The sequence below is a fragment of the Pelobates fuscus genome, chromosome 3, assembly GCF_036172605.1.
Source record: "Pelobates fuscus isolate aPelFus1 chromosome 3, aPelFus1.pri, whole genome shotgun sequence".
NCBI lineage: Eukaryota > Metazoa > Chordata > Amphibia > Anura > Pelobatidae > Pelobates > Pelobates fuscus.
This window is the reverse complement of record NC_086319.1, coordinates 57,809,996-57,828,742: the sequence shown is the minus strand read 5'-3', so window position 1 is coordinate 57,828,742 and position 18,747 is coordinate 57,809,996. Positions and strand designations below refer to the sequence as shown.

At 38.4% G+C, this 18,747-nt stretch overlaps 1 protein-coding gene across 1 annotated transcript in view; it reads right to left on the bottom strand.

The window, feature by feature from the left end:
• Positions 1 to 18,747, bottom strand: part of EEA1 (early endosome antigen 1) — a 113,575-nt gene that overhangs the window by 45,708 nt on the left and 49,120 nt on the right. The window contains exons 4-13 of the mRNA XM_063447099.1: positions 18,563 to 18,617; positions 18,370 to 18,435; positions 16,819 to 16,858; positions 14,559 to 14,672; positions 14,353 to 14,474; positions 11,028 to 11,183; positions 7,747 to 7,863; positions 6,240 to 6,578; positions 2,759 to 2,908; positions 2,093 to 2,212 (exon numbers count right to left, since the gene is read on the bottom strand). Of these exons, the coding sequence (XP_063303169.1) occupies positions 2,093 to 2,212; positions 2,759 to 2,908; positions 6,240 to 6,578; positions 7,747 to 7,863; positions 11,028 to 11,183; positions 14,353 to 14,474; positions 14,559 to 14,672; positions 16,819 to 16,858; positions 18,370 to 18,435; positions 18,563 to 18,617 (1,279 nt within the window). The remainder of the gene's footprint in view (positions 1 to 2,092; positions 2,213 to 2,758; positions 2,909 to 6,239; positions 6,579 to 7,746; positions 7,864 to 11,027; positions 11,184 to 14,352; positions 14,475 to 14,558; positions 14,673 to 16,818; positions 16,859 to 18,369; positions 18,436 to 18,562; positions 18,618 to 18,747) is intronic.

The following is an 18,747-nucleotide window of genomic DNA, read 5'->3' as shown; positions in this document are numbered from 1 at the left end:
CGTTATCAAACTGGCTGTTAACATTTAGCCATAATGTTTGCCATTCGTTAATCTTGCGATCTTGGCATATCAATCTCACAACCATGTGATTAAAAACTAAAAATGTTGAATACAGTTATCAGTTCATAATGATTTCTAACTTCAGTGACATTACTGGTGAAAAACGGTTAAGACATGTTTGATTTATGAATGTGTTAAAACAAACATGTAATAATGGCACAGAAAATGTAACCCTGTGTCCAAACTAACTACTTTTCAGCGACAGCAATGGCAATAGTACTTAGCCCAAATACATATAACAAAAAAATAACTTGTGCGCTATCCCGAATTGTTATTGCTATTTAAATAATTGGAGTTTTTTTCGTTGCACTTTAATGCCCATTAAAATGTAAGCTAACCTGCCAGGTCAAGGCAAACCCCTTAGAAACTCTAAAAGCCTCCAGTTACTTACCGTATATACTCGAGTATAAGCCGAGTTTTTCAGCACATTTTTTGTGCTGAAAACCCCCAACTCGGCTTATACTCGAGTCAGAGTCTGTATTATGGCAATTTGCATATCCATAATACAGACAATGGGGGCTGTGGGGGCTGCAGAGAGATGTTACTTACCTTTCCTGCAGCTCCTGTCGGCTCTCTCCTCCTCCGTCGGTCCGTTTAGCTCTTCTGTCAGCTCACAGTGTAAATCTCGCGAGAGCCGTGGCTCTCGCGAGATTTACACTGGGAGCTGACCGAGGTGCTGAACGGACCGGCGGAGGAGGAGAGAGCTGACAGGAGCTGCAGGAAAGGTAAGTAACATCTCTCTGCAGCCCCCACAGCCCCCTCCTACACAGTGCCCATCCACTGGACCACCAGGGAAGGAGATCCCCCCCCTCCCTGGCCAGCTAGCAAGCAGGGAGGGGGGACAAAAAAATGTATATATATATTAATAAAAAAAAAATAATAATAATAATAAAATAAAAATAATAATAAAATAAAAAAAAAAAATGTAATGAAACAAAAAAAAATATTAACATAATATTTAAAAAATAAAAATGCCCACCCCCCACCAAGGCTCTGCATCACACTCTGCATTACACACACTGCATTCATACACACACTGCATTCATACACACACTGCATTCTCATACACACTGCATTCTCATACACACTGCATTCTCATACACACACTGCATTCATTATATACACACACTGTAAATAAATATTCAATTAATATAATTTTTTTAGGATCTAATTTTATTTAGAAATTTACCAGCAGCTGCTGCATTTCCCACCCTAGTCTTATACTCGAGTCAATAAGTTTTCCCAGATTTTTGGGGTAAAATTAGGGGCCTCGGCTTATATTCGGGTCGGCTTATACTCGAGTATATACGGTAAATGTGTATTGGGATTTGGGAGAGTGCGCAGGTAACTTTTCTTTGTGTGTGTGATGTATTGGGGCTGATAAATACTATAGGCATGGCTGCTACAAAGAGAAGAGGGAGTTTAAGCACAAGGCTAAATTCCATGTGCTCAGCTATGTTGCTCACAGTCATTAAATTTAGCAACTGAGCAGCTATTGTTACCCATTTGCTAGAAAGGGCCTCATCCTATGGGGATGGGGCCTGTAAAACACTTGGGGGTAGAAGTTACTGGTCAACCTCTGTAAGAGTCGGGTTTATATGTTCTTAATAAAAGAAGAGTTAAAGAGAAAGAAGACTTCTGAAGACAAGTATGCATTTTCTTTTAAACATGTATTAGATTTACCGGCCCCACCCCCACTACCTATTACAGTGAGGGGGTTAAGCAAGAATTTCTTTACTGTGAGACTAAATCCAGTATTTTAAATGGACTCCAAATTATTATCATATTTGAGCCAAAACAAATTAGCTCTTTATCTTGTGTTTATTGTTTATTCCACAGACTAGTTACGGTCTCTAACGATGGCGGATAGCTTTATGTATATTATTATTATTATTATTATCGCCATTTATATAGCGCCAACAGATTCCGTAGCGCTTTGGGGGTATTCATTGATGAACCTGCAGTTTGCATATCACAGCAGTCTATTGAAGGCCTAATGTCAATGCCACAGTTAAAGGTCATATACAAATACCTGTGCTTCCCTAAGTTTGGATGTTGTGCTTTGCTGGAGGGTCTGCTGTTCTTGATGCTGTTGCCTTATCTTTTCCAGTTGGTGTTGCAGGTCGCTAGAGGTGGTTGTCTTTTCTTTAAGCTTGGACGGAAACAAAAAAAGCATCATTAAAGTGATAAATAGCAACCCAAAAAACGTAATCTGAACATCAACTAATTAACATATCGGTCAGCAATAAATGTAGAAGCATGATCTAGCCTTCCAACAGGTGGCACCGAATAATACTGAAATAGTTCCTAAATTCTTGGGATCATGTATCAAAATCTATTACTACATACCATGCCTGCAAGGGTTAATTGTTAATATAAACAAATCAATGTACGAAATATCACACACTACAGAAGGCATAACAAACTAATCTTAGAGCAGTAAGTTGGAACCCCAAGATCGTCTCTACATCTACTCCCTGACCCCTTCCCACCCCTCCCCCCGCCCGCCCCCCACCCCCAAAAGAAAAACAAATTACGAAAGGGGGAAATGTAGGAGTTTTTTTGCAATCTATATTAAAATATGCCTTAGTCAGTCAATAGAACATGCTGATCGCGTATGTTAAAGGTTTTCCACAAGGTGAAAGGTGTTGGAATTCAGCAGTAGCTACAAATATAAACTGAGAGCAAACAAGCAGACCTGCTCCTCAGCACGTGAGAGCTTCAGCTGCAAATCTGCCACCTGCTGTTCCTTGTCCATCAGCTTCTCAGCAGACAGCTGTCTCTGCTCTTTCAGCCTTCCATGAGCTTCCCCTAGCTGGCGCTCTGTCTCCAGTAACTTGCTGTGAAGCTGAGAGCAGAAAGGGTCGTGTTAGTTGCCAGGCACTTTCTACTGATTACCACATATACAGCAAGATTAGCATGTTAACACAGTCTACATTACTTCAGGTCATCCTAAATATCACCAGCTTTTATTGAAACACCATATGATGTGAGTAACTGTTAGGTATACATTAAAGGGAAACTAGACACATCAAAACAACATTAGCTTAGTTTAGCCGTTTGTGTATAGATCATTCCCCTGCAGTCTCACTGCTCAATTTTCTGCCATTTAGGAGTTAAATCACTTTTGTTTCTGTCCATGCAGCCTTAGTCACACGTGACTGACAGCCTGCAAGAAAGCAATGGTTTCATTTTCAAGCAGCTGTTAACTTTCTTTAGAAGTTTTTATCTCCTGCGCTGTTGACCTTTAATCACACACAGGAGGCTCCTGCAGGGTCTAGGAGGCTATTAACAGAGCAGAATATAATAAATTCTAGAGAAAACAAACTGTGCAATGAAGGAACTTAAAATATTATTTTTTAGGATGTGTTTAGGAAGGCTGTGCAAGTCACATGCAGGGATGTTTGACGAGGGCTGTATAAGTAAAGCGATTCAACTCAAATGGCAGAAAATTGAGCATTGAGACTGCAGGGATATGATCTATACACCAAATAGATCAAGTTGTTTTGGGGCCTATAATGTCCCTCTAAAAGGCTATAACCAAAACCTCTAGTATGTGATGAAATGCAGGCCAATAACCTCTAGTAAGGAACAGATTAAAAAGTGCATTAGAATGTGTACTATGTAATTAATACATGCATGAACACGCACGCACGCACGCACGCACACACAAAACAAGATGCCTTGATGAGTCTTCCTGTATATATTCATATGCTGCAGAAGGAAAATTAAATACACACTTTAATTTTAAAACTGTATTACCGTATATACTCGAGTATAAGCCGAGTTTTTCAGCACATTTTTTGTGCTGAAAAACCCCAACTCGGCTTATACTCGAGTCAATAGTCTGTATTATGGCAATTTGCATTGCCATAATACAGACTGGGGCTGTCAGAGAGTTTACTTACCTCTCCTGCAGCTCCTGTCAGCTCTCTCCTCTGCGCCGTCCGTTCAGCACCTCGGTCAGCTCCCGCGGCTCTCGCGAGACTTACACTGTGAGCTGGCAGAAGAGCTGAACGGACGGCGCAGAGGAGGAGAGAGCTGACAGGAGCTGCAGGAGAGGTAAGTAAACTCTCTGCAGCCCCCACAGCCCCCCACTGAACTACCAATGCTGGACCACCAGGGAAGGAGAGCCCCCCTCCCTGCCATGTATCAAGCAGGGAGGGGGGACGAAAAAATATAATAATAAAATTTTTAAAATAATAAAATAATGAAATTAAATAAAAAAAAATTAAGAAGAAATAATAATAATACAAAAATATTAACATAATTAAAAAAATAATAATAAAATTGCCCACCCCCCACCAAGGCTCTGCATCACACACACACACACCCTGCATTCATACACACACACACACACTGCACTCATACACACACACACACTGCACTCATACACACACACACACTGCACTCATACACACACACACACTGCACTCATACACACACACTGCACTCATACACACACACTGCACTCATACACACACACTGCAGTCATACACACACTGCACTCATACACACACACACACTGCACTCATACACACACACACACTGCACACACTGCACACATACACACACTGCACACACACACACACACACACACTGCACTCACACACACACACTGCACTCATACACACACTGCATTCATACACACAAACACTGCACACATACACATACACACACTGCACTCACACACACTGCACTCATACACACACACTGCACTCATACACACACACTGCATTCATATACACACACACACACTGCACTCATACACACTGCACACACACACGCTGCACTCACACACACGCTGCACTCATACACACACGCTGCATTCATTATACACACGCTGCATTCATTATACACACACTGCATTCATTACTCACACTGTAAATAAATATTCAATTAATATATTTTTTTTAGGATCTAATTTTATTTAGAAATTTACCAGTAGCTGCTGCATTTCCCACCCTAGTCTTATACTCGAGTCAATAAGTTTTCCCAGTTTTTTGGGGTAAAATTAGGGGCCTCGGCTTATATTCGGGTCGGCTTATACTCGAGTATATACGGTACTTGTTTTTAACATTTAAGTATTCCTTTACTAGTCTAGAAAAGTAGAGCCCCTTGTTTAATAAATAAAGTACATTTACCTTCATTCCAGCCTCAGGATAGACAGCTATCTGCAGATATTCCACCTCTAAAGAAGTAGTAATTTCTGATGACTTTTGTTCAATCCAATGGTTCTCATAGAGAAGCACTGGGTACATAGAGCAGTTTGTCATCGAGTGATTTAGGCAAAATATTAAGATTGCAATTTCTCAGTAACAGATTTTCTTTACGCTGCCAGGGACTTGGGACCAAAACCACTGCACTGACATGAAATGGTTTTGTTGCTTACCGTGACCATTAAAATGAAGCAATGAAGACCGTTCTTATTGGAATTACCCTCAATTAACATGGAACAAATGCTACATTTCTAGCTCAATCATTTTCTCGTAAAATTTGCAATTGTTTTATCAATTACCCACATTTCCAGTGCATAAAACCCACTTGAACATTTAAAGAGAACCTGTTGCCCATTTTCCAACATTAGTCAAATATAATTAGTTACATGAATACTTGCAAAAATGTCTCTTTTCACAGTGTTATTCAGGATAAGACAACACTGCCATTAACCCCCCTTTGTTGGGCTTGAAGCTTCCTCTTTGTCCTGACTCTATTTGGGAATTGCCTTGGATGCCTTTCCCAACGTCTGACAAACTGCTCTTTCGTTTTAATGATGAGGCACACCTCGCACATGCTTAATAATGCTGAAGCCCTGATGGAGAACATCCTATAGGCTGTTCTCATGCAGACAGACCTTGGAACTGAATGAGTGCATGAACTATGCATCGTAGCACAGGATCCCCAAGTAACCAGCAGGGACCCATGATCATTTCACTTCTCTTTCCACATCAGATGGAAGATAAAAGGTTACAAAAAAAAAAAAAAGGTTTCGGCAGGACCCATGCAATTAGACATACCAGAAAGCCTTGCATAGTACATTGTAAAAATAAAACCCGATGCCATAGATTGTTTAAAAGACTATATTACAGTGTAACTGTAAAAGTACAATTACAGACAACAATGTGACAGAACATTAAAAAGTGATAAATGAAGATGAATGAACTATTACAAATAGTCACCTGATTTATTTCGCTTTGCAGCTGCAGACAATGCTGCTCTTTCTCATCTCGCTGCTGCTGAATCTGTTTGAACTCGGCCTTCAGATGCTGGTGTTTGGTCTCTACCTCAGAGAGTTCCTCTTTCAGTTTCTGATTGGCTTCTACTTTCTCGGCCAACTCTGTCCTGACTGTCTGTAGTGAGGTTTCCCCAGCAGAGAGCCGAGCTTGAAGCTGCTGACATTCCACGTCCTTTTGGTTCAGAGCAACTTGCAGGTTCTTCTTGGCTGTGGACTCTTCACTGTGCTTCTCCTCCAGCTTGGTGTAATCTAACTCTTTCTTTAAGATCTTTTCTAGTAAACTCTGTAAATTAAATAAAGAGGAACACTTACTGAAATTATACAGATGACAAAAAGAAACATCAGAACACCAACCCATCAGGTGGGAATATATTGAAGAAAAAAAAATCATGCTCATGCTCCCCCCACCAGGAAAGAAAATGGCAAGAAAGAAAGAATAAACTTACCTGTAATCCCACGCTGAGGCCAAGTTCTCTCTACAGCCCAATCCTCCTTCAGTGACATCACTCCCTCTCACTGCAGGGGTAGAGATTTCCCACTACACAGGCTGAGGGGAGGACATGAGTGGCATGCAGGGGTTGTCTGTAGCTAGAAAGCTATGTGAGCTGACGCCCAGACGCCCAGTATGCACAGATTTAACAATAGTCAAGCTAATTCCAAATTCCTAATGACCCTGCCGAGGTGGAGTTGCACCTCCAGCAGCAAAGTGCTTTAACTCTGCATGTCACTGAAGTGGTCATGGTGCTTGATGTAGCTCTTTACAAATGATTAAATTTTGCATAATATTTGCTACATGAAGATTAACGTTTCAGTTTATGATGAACATCTGTCACATGCTATATTCATACAAAATAATTCACAAACAGTTTTACCACTAAGGGGGAGACAGACACACACACAGTAGGTGGTATACAGTTGAAGTGATTAAATTCATCACAACAGATCATATGTGGGTACACAAACACACGGACACAAAGTGGCAGTTCAATTTCAGACATTTAAATATCAGTGTAGCAGTCGGTAAGAATATTGGAGGGAGGATAAAATATTTTTTTTCTTTACGGTTGTTGTGAATGATGACGGTAAACTGAACGAAGAAAATGGATTCTAAAGTAGTTATAATTTGTGTCACAGTGTACTGGACAGGTTCGAGGAATGTTGCAACGTTGATAGAAAACATTTTGAGCGCTTTTGAGATTAAATATTATTAAACAAATCTAAATGTTATAAACAATGTAATAAAATTCAAATAAACTATATTGTATACCTACTTTTGGGCCACCATATGTGTGTGCGTATACATATTATCCATAAATCCAAAGAATAAAAAAGGATTGGTCAATTACACTTTGGAGTGTATCTTGGCGACACAAAGCATCCAATTAAGAAATGTACATGATCCACATTGCAGATTGCGGTATGATGAATAGAAGAGATGGTTGCTGCCTTACCTCGTTTTTCTGAGATAACTCTGTCATTGAACTCTTCAGTTGCTGGAGTTCTTGCACATACACTGCAACCTCTTGAGGACCTTTAGCAAGCTCAGCTTTTAACTGGCTAATAGTAGCCTAAACAGGATACATAGAAAAGAAACATTATATAAAGCAAAATGTACTTTCAACACTTAAAATCACAACTAGACTAGGGGCACATATGCATTTTGGGCGTCTCACAGTTAATCAGGATGGGAATATGAGTAGACAGCATCAGTCTCCAGCCAAATAGTCTTGGATCAGAATCTTTTACACACGGAGACCCTTCTTTTGAAAAATAGTCTAGATAACTTTATAGACTACCTAACTTCAGGAAGCAATATGTCACTAATGGGATCAACCAGATTGTGATACCTCTATGTATAAAACAATCAGAACTAGTTTATAATGCATTCTAAATCACTCCAGGTGGGAAGAGCATAGTGCTACAAACATCTGAGATTCTGATGAAACGTGCAGATTAAATTCTGCCAAAATTCACATTATTTGTAATCAATTGCACTGTAGCTCATACCACAAACTGCACACTCAGAGTTAGAAGGTATTTTATGCTAGAGGATCCAAGTGTTTAAGATGCATCAGTCCTTAGGACTGGTAGAGTGCAATCAAATCCAAACGCACAACATAGGCAGATATTTTTCCCAGGACATTCATAAATCTAACTAATGCATGGCTTACATTGGCACCCCAGATATTTCTGAGCCCAATTTCTCAGGATGCCAGCTTTACATTTGCTAATATCTGGGATGTCAAGGTGTGCTATCACTGGCCTTACGGACGCCTGTTTCAGTGTGAAAATAAAAATGTAACATAGAAGCTGATGTGATGATAGTGAATAGAATTCCCTGTCTGTATTCTTCCAGCTGATATGTGTGGGTGAACAAACAACGCATTGGAAGTCTTTTTAAAAAAAACATTACCTCAAATGGGAGTACCTCCTTTAGTGAGCAGACAAAAAAAAAAAGAATGAAAAAGATGATGGATGCATGATGGGAAACAGATAAATGCTAGCGAGCCATTACACATCACAACTAAACAATACCACTACGATTAGTAAAAGATAAAGCGTCGAAGACACAATAACGTAATCTTTATATCACTAATCATATTGCTGGCTATTGGCTGGACAATCAATAATCACAATATAGCACAACAAATGAAAGATCTGCATGTTGTACTGACAACTCAGACGTGTAATAACAGGAATTTGCACTCAGGTTTTGAAATATTTCCTCTATTTATTGTAGATATCACTTATATTTAACTGTAGACTGGAATATGATGTGGTCTAAATTAACCCTTTTATAACATGATATTGCCTGTAAAGTTCACCTTTGTTAAAGAATCAATAGGGCCTGGTAAAGAGTATGTTGCTTCTATGAAATTATGGCTGGCATGCTCTCTTCTTAAAATAGGTATGTGTGAACACATTGCATAAGGTATTAAGTAGCGGGCGGAATCGCAAACAGGAGGCCAGCTGTACATAACATTTAATTAATTTTAATCACATAATACTTTGCTTTAGGCTTGATCACTGCCCCAGCAAACATGTGTATGGAAAGAATGGCCTTACTAGAACAAAATGACTGCATGCCGAAAGGCAGCACATGTTTATAATCAGATTAATGGATTACTGCAACAATGATATACATGTTAACAGTTAATGTCTGTACTGTGTGGGCAAGAATATAGTTATTCAAGAGGTGAATAAATGCATTGACCCAGTATAGGCCATCATTTTATTTTACTTACAGTACTGAGCCTTAATGAAAACTCATATACAGATAATCTAATAAAAGTATTTGTAAACAGAAATGATGCTTGTTTGTTTAGTAGGTGGAAAGTGTGTATTGGCACAAAGACATTTCTTAAAACCAAAACACTCATTGTATTCTTGCAGTCAATATTAGTCTTGGATAACTGAATTGTATTGCTCAGCTATTAAAATAGCAAAATACAGCCCTTCCCAAGCTGCTAGTCCTGGTATGCCTTGTGTGTGGCACTAAAGGAGTTTGACCATCCTTCACAGTATGTGACTGACAAAGAATATAACCCAGTGACTTTGTTTAGCTTCCACTTCGACTGGCCAGACCACATCTTGAGACATGACAGGAAGTGTGGAGCAAATGGCAAAACCACTCCTAACCAGCAGACAAGAAAATATGAAAGTCTGTTTTAAAGAAACAAAAAAAGACTGACATTCTTAGGAAAGTAGCAAAAAAAAAAAAAAAAACACACACAATGAGATATAGTACTTATTTTGTCCAGAGTTCCTAAATCATAGGTAAAAATACTTTGAAGAGGTTTTTTGTGGGATCTAGAGAGTATCCCCTCTTAAGGTGCATTAACAGACTGAAATTGTAAACTGCTTACTGCCATCTCCTCCACTCACCACCATCTATGATGAACACAACGGACACTAATAATGGCGAAATGCAGTACATTCCACATTATTGATGCACCTGAGCTAGATGCAACCTCTGGATACTCCAGAGAGCCATACTTGATTTTTTTTGTTTTTTTTCACACTGCGACTTAATGGTTTATCAGAAAACAGAGGGGATGGCACACAGATTCCAATATAACCACTACACACAGGGTATTCTTGTGCAGCAGCAATAGACAGTAGCATGCTCTGCATGATAACACTCTTTTCCCCCAAGTCAGATGTTGCAAGGGGAAAAGGTCTCCCAACTGCACATGTGCAGTTTTGGTATATAAACCATGCCACGTCTTCACTTTTTACCAGCTTCCTTTCTATTATTTTTTTCCACACCCACTCCAGGGAGGACACTGATCTATCCAATCAGTGTCCTATCCCTAGGAATGTCAGAAAAGTGTCCTGTGCTTTTTTCAGCCTGTACGGTGAGGCAACTCTCTCATATCAAAGCTAAAGCTGATAGAACAATTGTCTCAAGGTGTATATACAATGTGCAAAGTTCACATAAAAAAAAACCAAAAAAAACATGAGCACCCACCAAATTTAAACCAAGGGTGCAACAGTTGCATACTCTACCATGCAACAATAATCTAAATAAAAAAGTGTATAGCGTTCCCTGAATAAAAATGCCCCATTGATTAGAGCTCCAACCAACCGAGCAACATTTTGACCATAAATCTAAAGGTTTATTGATAAAATGTTGCTCTGTGTGTTTACTGTTCGTTTATGCTTCCTAGCATTTTACTTTGCTTCTCGATGGTTATTTCCCACGCACGGAGTCTCAATGTGGATGGTTTACCTCTGAGTTAGCATTTTGCATATGCAGCTGTTTACACTCATCTTTTAGCTTTTCGGATTCCTTCTCACGTTCTAGAGTGGTTTTGTCCATCAACGTCTGAACCTGGACAAGCTCTTTCTTCAACACAGCAACATCTTCAATTCCAGGCCGCTGGAGCTGCGAAGCAGAAGGACTATAACTATACATAAGGCTAGAAAATTTTGGACAAACATCTTTCCAATTTATATTTTATGTTACATACACTTACTTATAAAAGGGGTATCCCTTTCAAGGCATCCACACATTATTTTCTATACTTTAAAATAAATATCTAAAATAAATAATGGTATTTATTCTCCCATAAGCTCACTATTTTATGGTCCTTCCTAACCAACCAAAAGTATTTCCCCTTTTAACAATGCAACATAACGTAGCTCACTGCCATCATTATATTCCCAAGGTAAATAAAGCATGCACTTTTTTATGTACCAATAAAACAGCTACACTGACTGACATAACTCTGAACAGCAACGTATAAAACAGAAAACTGAAGAACAATTTGACAGGCTCAGCATTGCCCTAAAATGGTAAGGCAGAAACCTGATTGGCTGAGCAAAATGCTTTGTATAAGCTGCACAACCAGAGGAAATATATCAAATATTGCATATGATGATCTCTATTAATTTTACTGCATTGATTTTGCTCATACTTTATTGCATCATTTAGATACGGATTTAGAAGTAATAGATAAAGTACCAGCATAAAGTGTCCCTGTAATGGTTCAAACACATGTATTTCTATCTGTAACCACAGTACACAACAATCATATACATTAAAGGGCACCTGTCATGCCCCGAACAACTTATGCTCATTAGAGTGAGCATAATATTTTATCTCTACATTGTGCTAGCAGTATTGTTAGAAAAAGTATAGATTATGAGATAAACTTCTGCAAAAAATTTTTGTTTTTTTTCTCCCATCTCTCAGTCAATGTATTGGCATACAGAAAAGACCTCCCAAAGGAGGTCCCTCTGCTCTACACCCATAGCAACCACAGTGGTTGCTATGGAAACACCATAGCCGGCACTAGGACAGACTCTGTTTTGACACCAGCATGCTGGAAATGAAGCCAGCATGTCGACGTCACTTAACAGATTTGCTCTGCAAATGGGAAAAGTGCAGGCAGAGCGGAGGACACCCAGGAGGTGGGTTTTACACAAAAAGTACCATGCACGAAGTGGATCTGGAACAGAGGAAAAGTGAGTAAATCTTTATATTTTACATTGAATACATTATGTATCTTTGTGATATATGGTATAATGTGTATATGGGAGTGATTTCAGATAAGTTAATTTTTTTATAACAGGTTCACTTAAAGCTTTCATTAAATCAGTTCTCACATCTATAAAACAACATACAGATAATTATACTGAGAAAGACGATCAAATAATAAAAGTAGATCTATCGCTAGAAATTTTCCTTGCATCAACATGTAGCATTTTATATGCTTCCCGTATTTTGAGTTGATAGGCCAACATTCGTAACATTTTAATAAAATAATTATTACAAACCTACATTTTCTGGGGGCGGTCTGGGTGCTATGAACTATATGGCAATTTAGGCACTGCATTATGTCTTCCTTGCACAGCAAAATGCAGAAATGTTAGTTTGTACATCAGGCTTTGGCAATTATGCTCAGAGTGTTTATGTAAGACTAAATTTGTTAACTAATTAAAAAAGGACAGCTTTATTTTGACATCAGTGGATATTCTTACTATTAACCCCTTAAGGACACATGACATGTGTGACACGTCATGATTCCCTTTTATTCCAGAAGTTTGGTCCTTTAGGGGTTAAAGGGACACTATAGACATCAAAACAACTTAGCTTAACCCCTTAAGGACACATGACATGTGTGACATGTCATGATTCCCTTTTATTCCAGAAGTTTGGTCCTTAAGGGGTTAAAGTAGCAGCTTTGCAGTTCTGGTGTATAGAGCATGCTCCTGCAGTTTCACTGCTCATTTCTCATTCATTCAAGTTAAATCATTGTTTATGCACCTCTAACCACACCTCCCCTGCATGAGACCGACACAGTGTCCATACCCATTTCCTGTAAAGAGAGATCTAAAGTTTAAACTTCCTTTATTGCACAGTCTGTTTCATTTAGAATTGTTTAACTCTTGCTCTGTTAATAGCCTGCTTGAGCCTTTGGGCGCCTCCTATGTGTGATTAAAGTTCAATTAACAGAACAGAAGTTAAGAACTTCTAAAGCTTAAACATAGAACATGAAACCATTTTTTTTCATGCAGGCTGTGTCAGTCACAACCAGGGGAGGTGTGGCTAGGGTAGCATGGACAGAAACAAAACTGTTTTAACTCGTAAGTGGCTGATAATTAAGACTGCAGTGGCATGGTCTATATACTAAAACTGCTTCATTAAGCTTACGTTGTTTTGGTGCTTGCTGTGTCCCTTTTATTGGGTTTACTGAGGATACCTACCAGTGTGACTTATTGTGACATTATATATTGAAGACAAGCACTGGAGGAAGGCTGTTAGCCGAAACGCGTCTGCTTCAATCTACTGCATATTTACATTTGTTATTTTATGTGTATTTTTGACACTCTGGGCTGCTAAAAGATAGGGGTAAGTGGAACTCCAATTTTGTTATATATACTATTGTCTGTTTTGGGTTCCACCCCCATAGTGCCCATTAGTGCCTATACCTTTTTAAAAAATTTTATACAATAAATATATTTTGCATCCAAATTCTGGAGTCGCATCTATCTGGATCACCTGGATCGTTAGCCAGTACTGGCACCCCTGAGCCTGTTTTACAGAGCCTGGTACGGCTCTGGAGAATGTGAGTGAGAGTCACATACTTACCTACTACACATTTTTTATTATACAGTTTACACTATGTTGTTGTTTTTTATTGTTTTTCTATTGTAGTTTATACCCAAGTCCAGCTCCACGCTGTTTGCAATACAGTCCAGTCCCATATTGGTCCTATATTGGTAATATTACAAATTTTTGCTGTGATCACATTGGGGAGGTGTATATACTGGTAAATGTTTCTTTTTGTCTTATGTAAATTTAGTGCATTGGGGAAGCACTAGGTTACCGGTTACACCATTTATTGTATATCTTTATTATATACAGAACTGTCTAAATTTCAGTGAAGCGCCTACGCACTATTTTCTGTTTGTTAATTATATATTATGTAGATTATGAAAGTGCAGCCATCACATTTTTTTTTTTCTTACAAATAGGGTTTATCACAAATGTGAAAAGGTCTAAAGAGAAGATATCAGAAGTGTAAGATTTGCTGGAAACATCTACTTACCAACTCTGTCTTTAAGTCTTCAATTAAATGTGACTTTGACTCGAGTTCCTGGTTTAAATATTCAACTTTCTCTTTTGCGGCTGCAAGGTGACCTTTTTCTTCATCATATTCTGATTTTAACTCTGGTTTGACAAGAAAACCCAGCTGGAGATGAAATAAGCAGTGCATCATGTAGTACGGCAAGAATAAAGAAAAATAATACTCACGAACAACTTCGGTGGCCAGCTGGGCTGCTTTCTGCTCAAACAAGTCCTTCATTTGCTTAATATTAAAGATTTCCGTCCGGGCTTCTTCTACCTGCTGTTCTAAAGACTGAAGCTCTGGAAGAAAAATGGACAAATGTCACCTTGTATACTCTCCTAACTTCAAATGAACAGATTTCCTAAAAATGAGGCATGTAAATAAAATGAAGGAAGCATCCAAAATATTCTGGCATTTGCATGCAATAAATCATTTTTCATGTCAATAAAATGTTGTTATACATTAGCTAGGTCTACTTTAGTTACTGAAGCAAAAACAGAGAACATGAGAAATCTGAGAACGGACAAAAGCTTAGAGAAACTCAATAACTCGTGCCATTACAGAGTGAACCTTTACCATTTGCATAGAAAACTGCTCCCACCCATAAGAGCAGTTTTGGTGTATAGAACATGCCACTAAATTCTCCTTGCTCAACTCTCATTTAGAAGTTAAATCACTTTGTTTCTGCATCCCTAGGCAAACCTCCTTACATGTGACTTACACAGTTTTCATAAACAATGCTGTAAAGAGTAATTTCATGTTTACACTTCCTTTATTATAAATTCTGTTTCATTTAGAATTCCTTATCTCCTGTTCTGTTAATAGCTTGCTAGACCCTACAGGAGCCACCAATAAGTAAAGTTCAATTTACAGAGAATGAGATACAAACTTTTAAAGTGAGTTACAAACTTTTAAAGTGAGTTACATCTGATTGAAAATGAAACCATTTTGTTTTCATGCAGACTGTGTCAGTCACAGACAGGGGAGGTGTGGCTATAACTACATTAACAGAAACAAAAGTGATTTTACTCCTAAATGGCAGAGAATTGAGTAATGAGACTTCAGAGCTATGATCTATACACCAAAACGGCTTTGATTGAGCAAACGTTGTTTTGGTGACTATAGTGTCACCTTAACATAGGGACACCCTAAGCAAATCAAGCTAAGAAAAAACTGAGAAATTATTACTGCACAAAATGTTCCAGAAGCAATCATGTTACTGCATTTAGCATAGTAATTGTTAATTTAAATGTTTAGTTTTCTGAAATTCTGTCCAGTTTTAGAACTTGAGTTTTCTAGAGAGAGACACCATTTCACATCACAGGCTGCCCATATTGGTAACTGACTGACACTGCTGTGATATTAGCAGCAATGAAGGTCACACAAGCAGTTGTCCGAAATATTTAAGACCTGATCTAAAATTAATATTCTACCCGCGTCTAACTAGGCCTTCAAAAAAGAACACATACTTTATATTAACACAACTTCAACTTACAGAATAAGAAGAATTGCATTGTATGAGAAATATTTTCTTTAAACATAAATATATATTTGCATACAGCTATACATTTTATAGAGACAAATAGCAGGGCTCAAAATTCAGCCCTAACAAGTAGAAATTCACCCATGGACCCTCATAGCTTGCATTGCCATGTAATGTGTAAGGTTGGCTAGCAGAGTAAGACTTTCAATGTTGAACACTGCTACTAGTATACATCTATTTACCTACATGTAAGTATTAGATGAACAATTAATATGATATTATATTAAATTATATTAAAGTGCATTTTTGCCAAGGCTCCATATTAACTAATAAATACCTGTGGGGAACATTTTTATGAAACTTTTATAGGTTGGGAAGCTGAAATAAGCTGTGAATTTCACAAGGACACGTGAAATGGTATGGAGCTGCAATAAATATTTATTGCTCGCCAATGCCGTTAACTGAAAGAATTCCAACATTACCATGATCTGTTTCCCATTATAATGTAATGAAATAGCTGAAAAACAAGACAAATGATAGCACAGAATGCAAATCACTTGATACTCAAGCAGTGCCCCCGCGCAGGCGATGGCACAGTACTAGCGGGGACAGGTTATTGGCAAGAATAAGCTAGGTGAACACGCTAGAATACACCACTACAAACCACACACACACTACGAACCGCTCCATGTAAGAGCAGAAAAGTATCTACGAATGTTGCAAGTCAAAACAGGCTAACGTTGCACATTATTTAGTTGTTAAGCGAGCATCACGTTGAAAGTTTAGAATACGTAAAGCTTCGATACATGTTAGCCTCTGCGAAGGCATATTTTCTGTTACATGTGCTACTTACGCAGAGCCTCTGCATAGGCGATGATGCTGTAAAAGTTTGGATATGCTGTATACACATTATCCTCTGTTTCCACAATAAAAACAATTTAATGCAACAGAATGCAAATCACCTGTAGCTGCAACTGTGGTCATCCCATCTGGCACAGATACCTAATGGACAAAATACAAAAAAAGAAAACACAATGAAACACTGTCCACATGCAAGATTGATACTTTATGGGATCTGCAAACATTTTGCTATCACAGCTTCATTTAATACCAATCAGGGGTGGGTGGGCGGGTGTCACACAAACATTTAAAGAACGCTATAGTCCTGGTATGGCTGTTTAGGTCCACAGCCCCACTCTGATTGCGCTGAAATTGTGTTTTCACTCATCTTTTCTCCCACACCACGCTGGTCTTGATGATCCCCGCCACTCCAATGCTTTTCCACAGGAAAGTATTGGGAGACTATTGCACTGCACTGCACCAATCAGCATCTCCTCATTGAGATGCAATAAATCAATGCATCTCTATGGGGAATGTTCCGTGTCTTCATGCAGTGCGTGCAGATGCTGAATGCCAGTGCTGCACACTGCAGCACTGAACTAGGAAGCAGCTCTAGTAGCCATCTTCGTGACTGTCACTGGAGGATATTTTAGGCAGCAATGCAAACACTGCCTTTTTTTCTGAGTTAAAAGCCTGCATGGACAGGCTATAAACACCAGAACCACTACATTAAGCTGCACTGGTTCTGGTGCTTATAGTGCCTCTTGAAAAAGCCGCCGTGCCAATCCCATATCCCATAACAGGTTACATTCTTTTAAGTGTAAAGAGAATACAAGTATTTCAAGGAAACTGTGGGGGTTTAGAGTGGAAAGAAATGATAAATCATCCTATGCATAATAGATAAACAAAGAGAAGTTATGTAACGCAAGCTTCCGATGAATATTTCTCTCTCTCAAGATAATTTGACATACCATTGCCAATATGACCTAAATAGCAATGCTAGTGATGTAGATAGGTAAATGAAAATTTTTTACCTTTCAAATTACAGTACGCGCCATTTTATTTGGCTGTACATCTCCCAGTGGATCAGATTGAGTCACACACTGGTCACACACTGGTGACACCACTGCTTGATGGCAGCTTAAAACTGTGTGTTCGAAGCAGTATGTTTTATATATTCAGCAGATCAAGTGCGTTAAAAGCAGCGATTAAAAAAAATTAAAAAATTATATGCTCAGTCCCTAATTTTTCACTTCTGTGCTAGGTTTTGAAGACCAGAATTCATCACATTATCTGAATAGTCGGACAATTTAGATTTTAGGCATCAAAAAGAAATGTCCTCACACCAGGTGGAACTAAAATGAATTAACTGGGGATGCTGGCTGATGCAGAAAGATACAAGGGATAAGAGTAGGGTGCTTTCTTTCATGAATTGACCCCAACAATCTCTCATCATGTTGGCAGTAAGAGAACAGTCTAACAGAATGTGAAGGAAATGTTTTTTAAATATCTTTTCATATTACAGGACAATCAAAGTTAAAGATAAAACGGACACTGCTATTTAAGAAAGTCAATAGCCATTAAACCTGAAATAAAGGAGTACAGGCGAGAATGTGGTTTCAATAATTTTTTGTTTTGCTTTAGAGCAATATTAAATACTTTAAGGGAATTACTTGCTTCAGTTGCTCTTGAGCTCTTTCCAACTCTTTCTTCAACTCTTCTGCATACCATTTCTCTTCCTATGACCAAAATAAAAGTGATAATGGGTTTAGTATAAAACATGTTTTTTTCCTTTTCCCATGGTGATTTAAAGCAGTGAAATGTGCACATGAGGTACAAATCTATGGTCAAATCAAAAGTTCTAACCTTAAGAGAAGCCTGCAAGTCTTGAACTTCCTGTCGAAGCAATAGGGCTTCATCGCTGGAATTAAATCAAAGAATAAGACAAAAATATATCATGTTATATATCAATTTCTGTATGTAAAACTATGATAAAAGACTGGCCACAACACATGAGAAACCATTTGTAAAAGAGAATTGTTAAATATTTT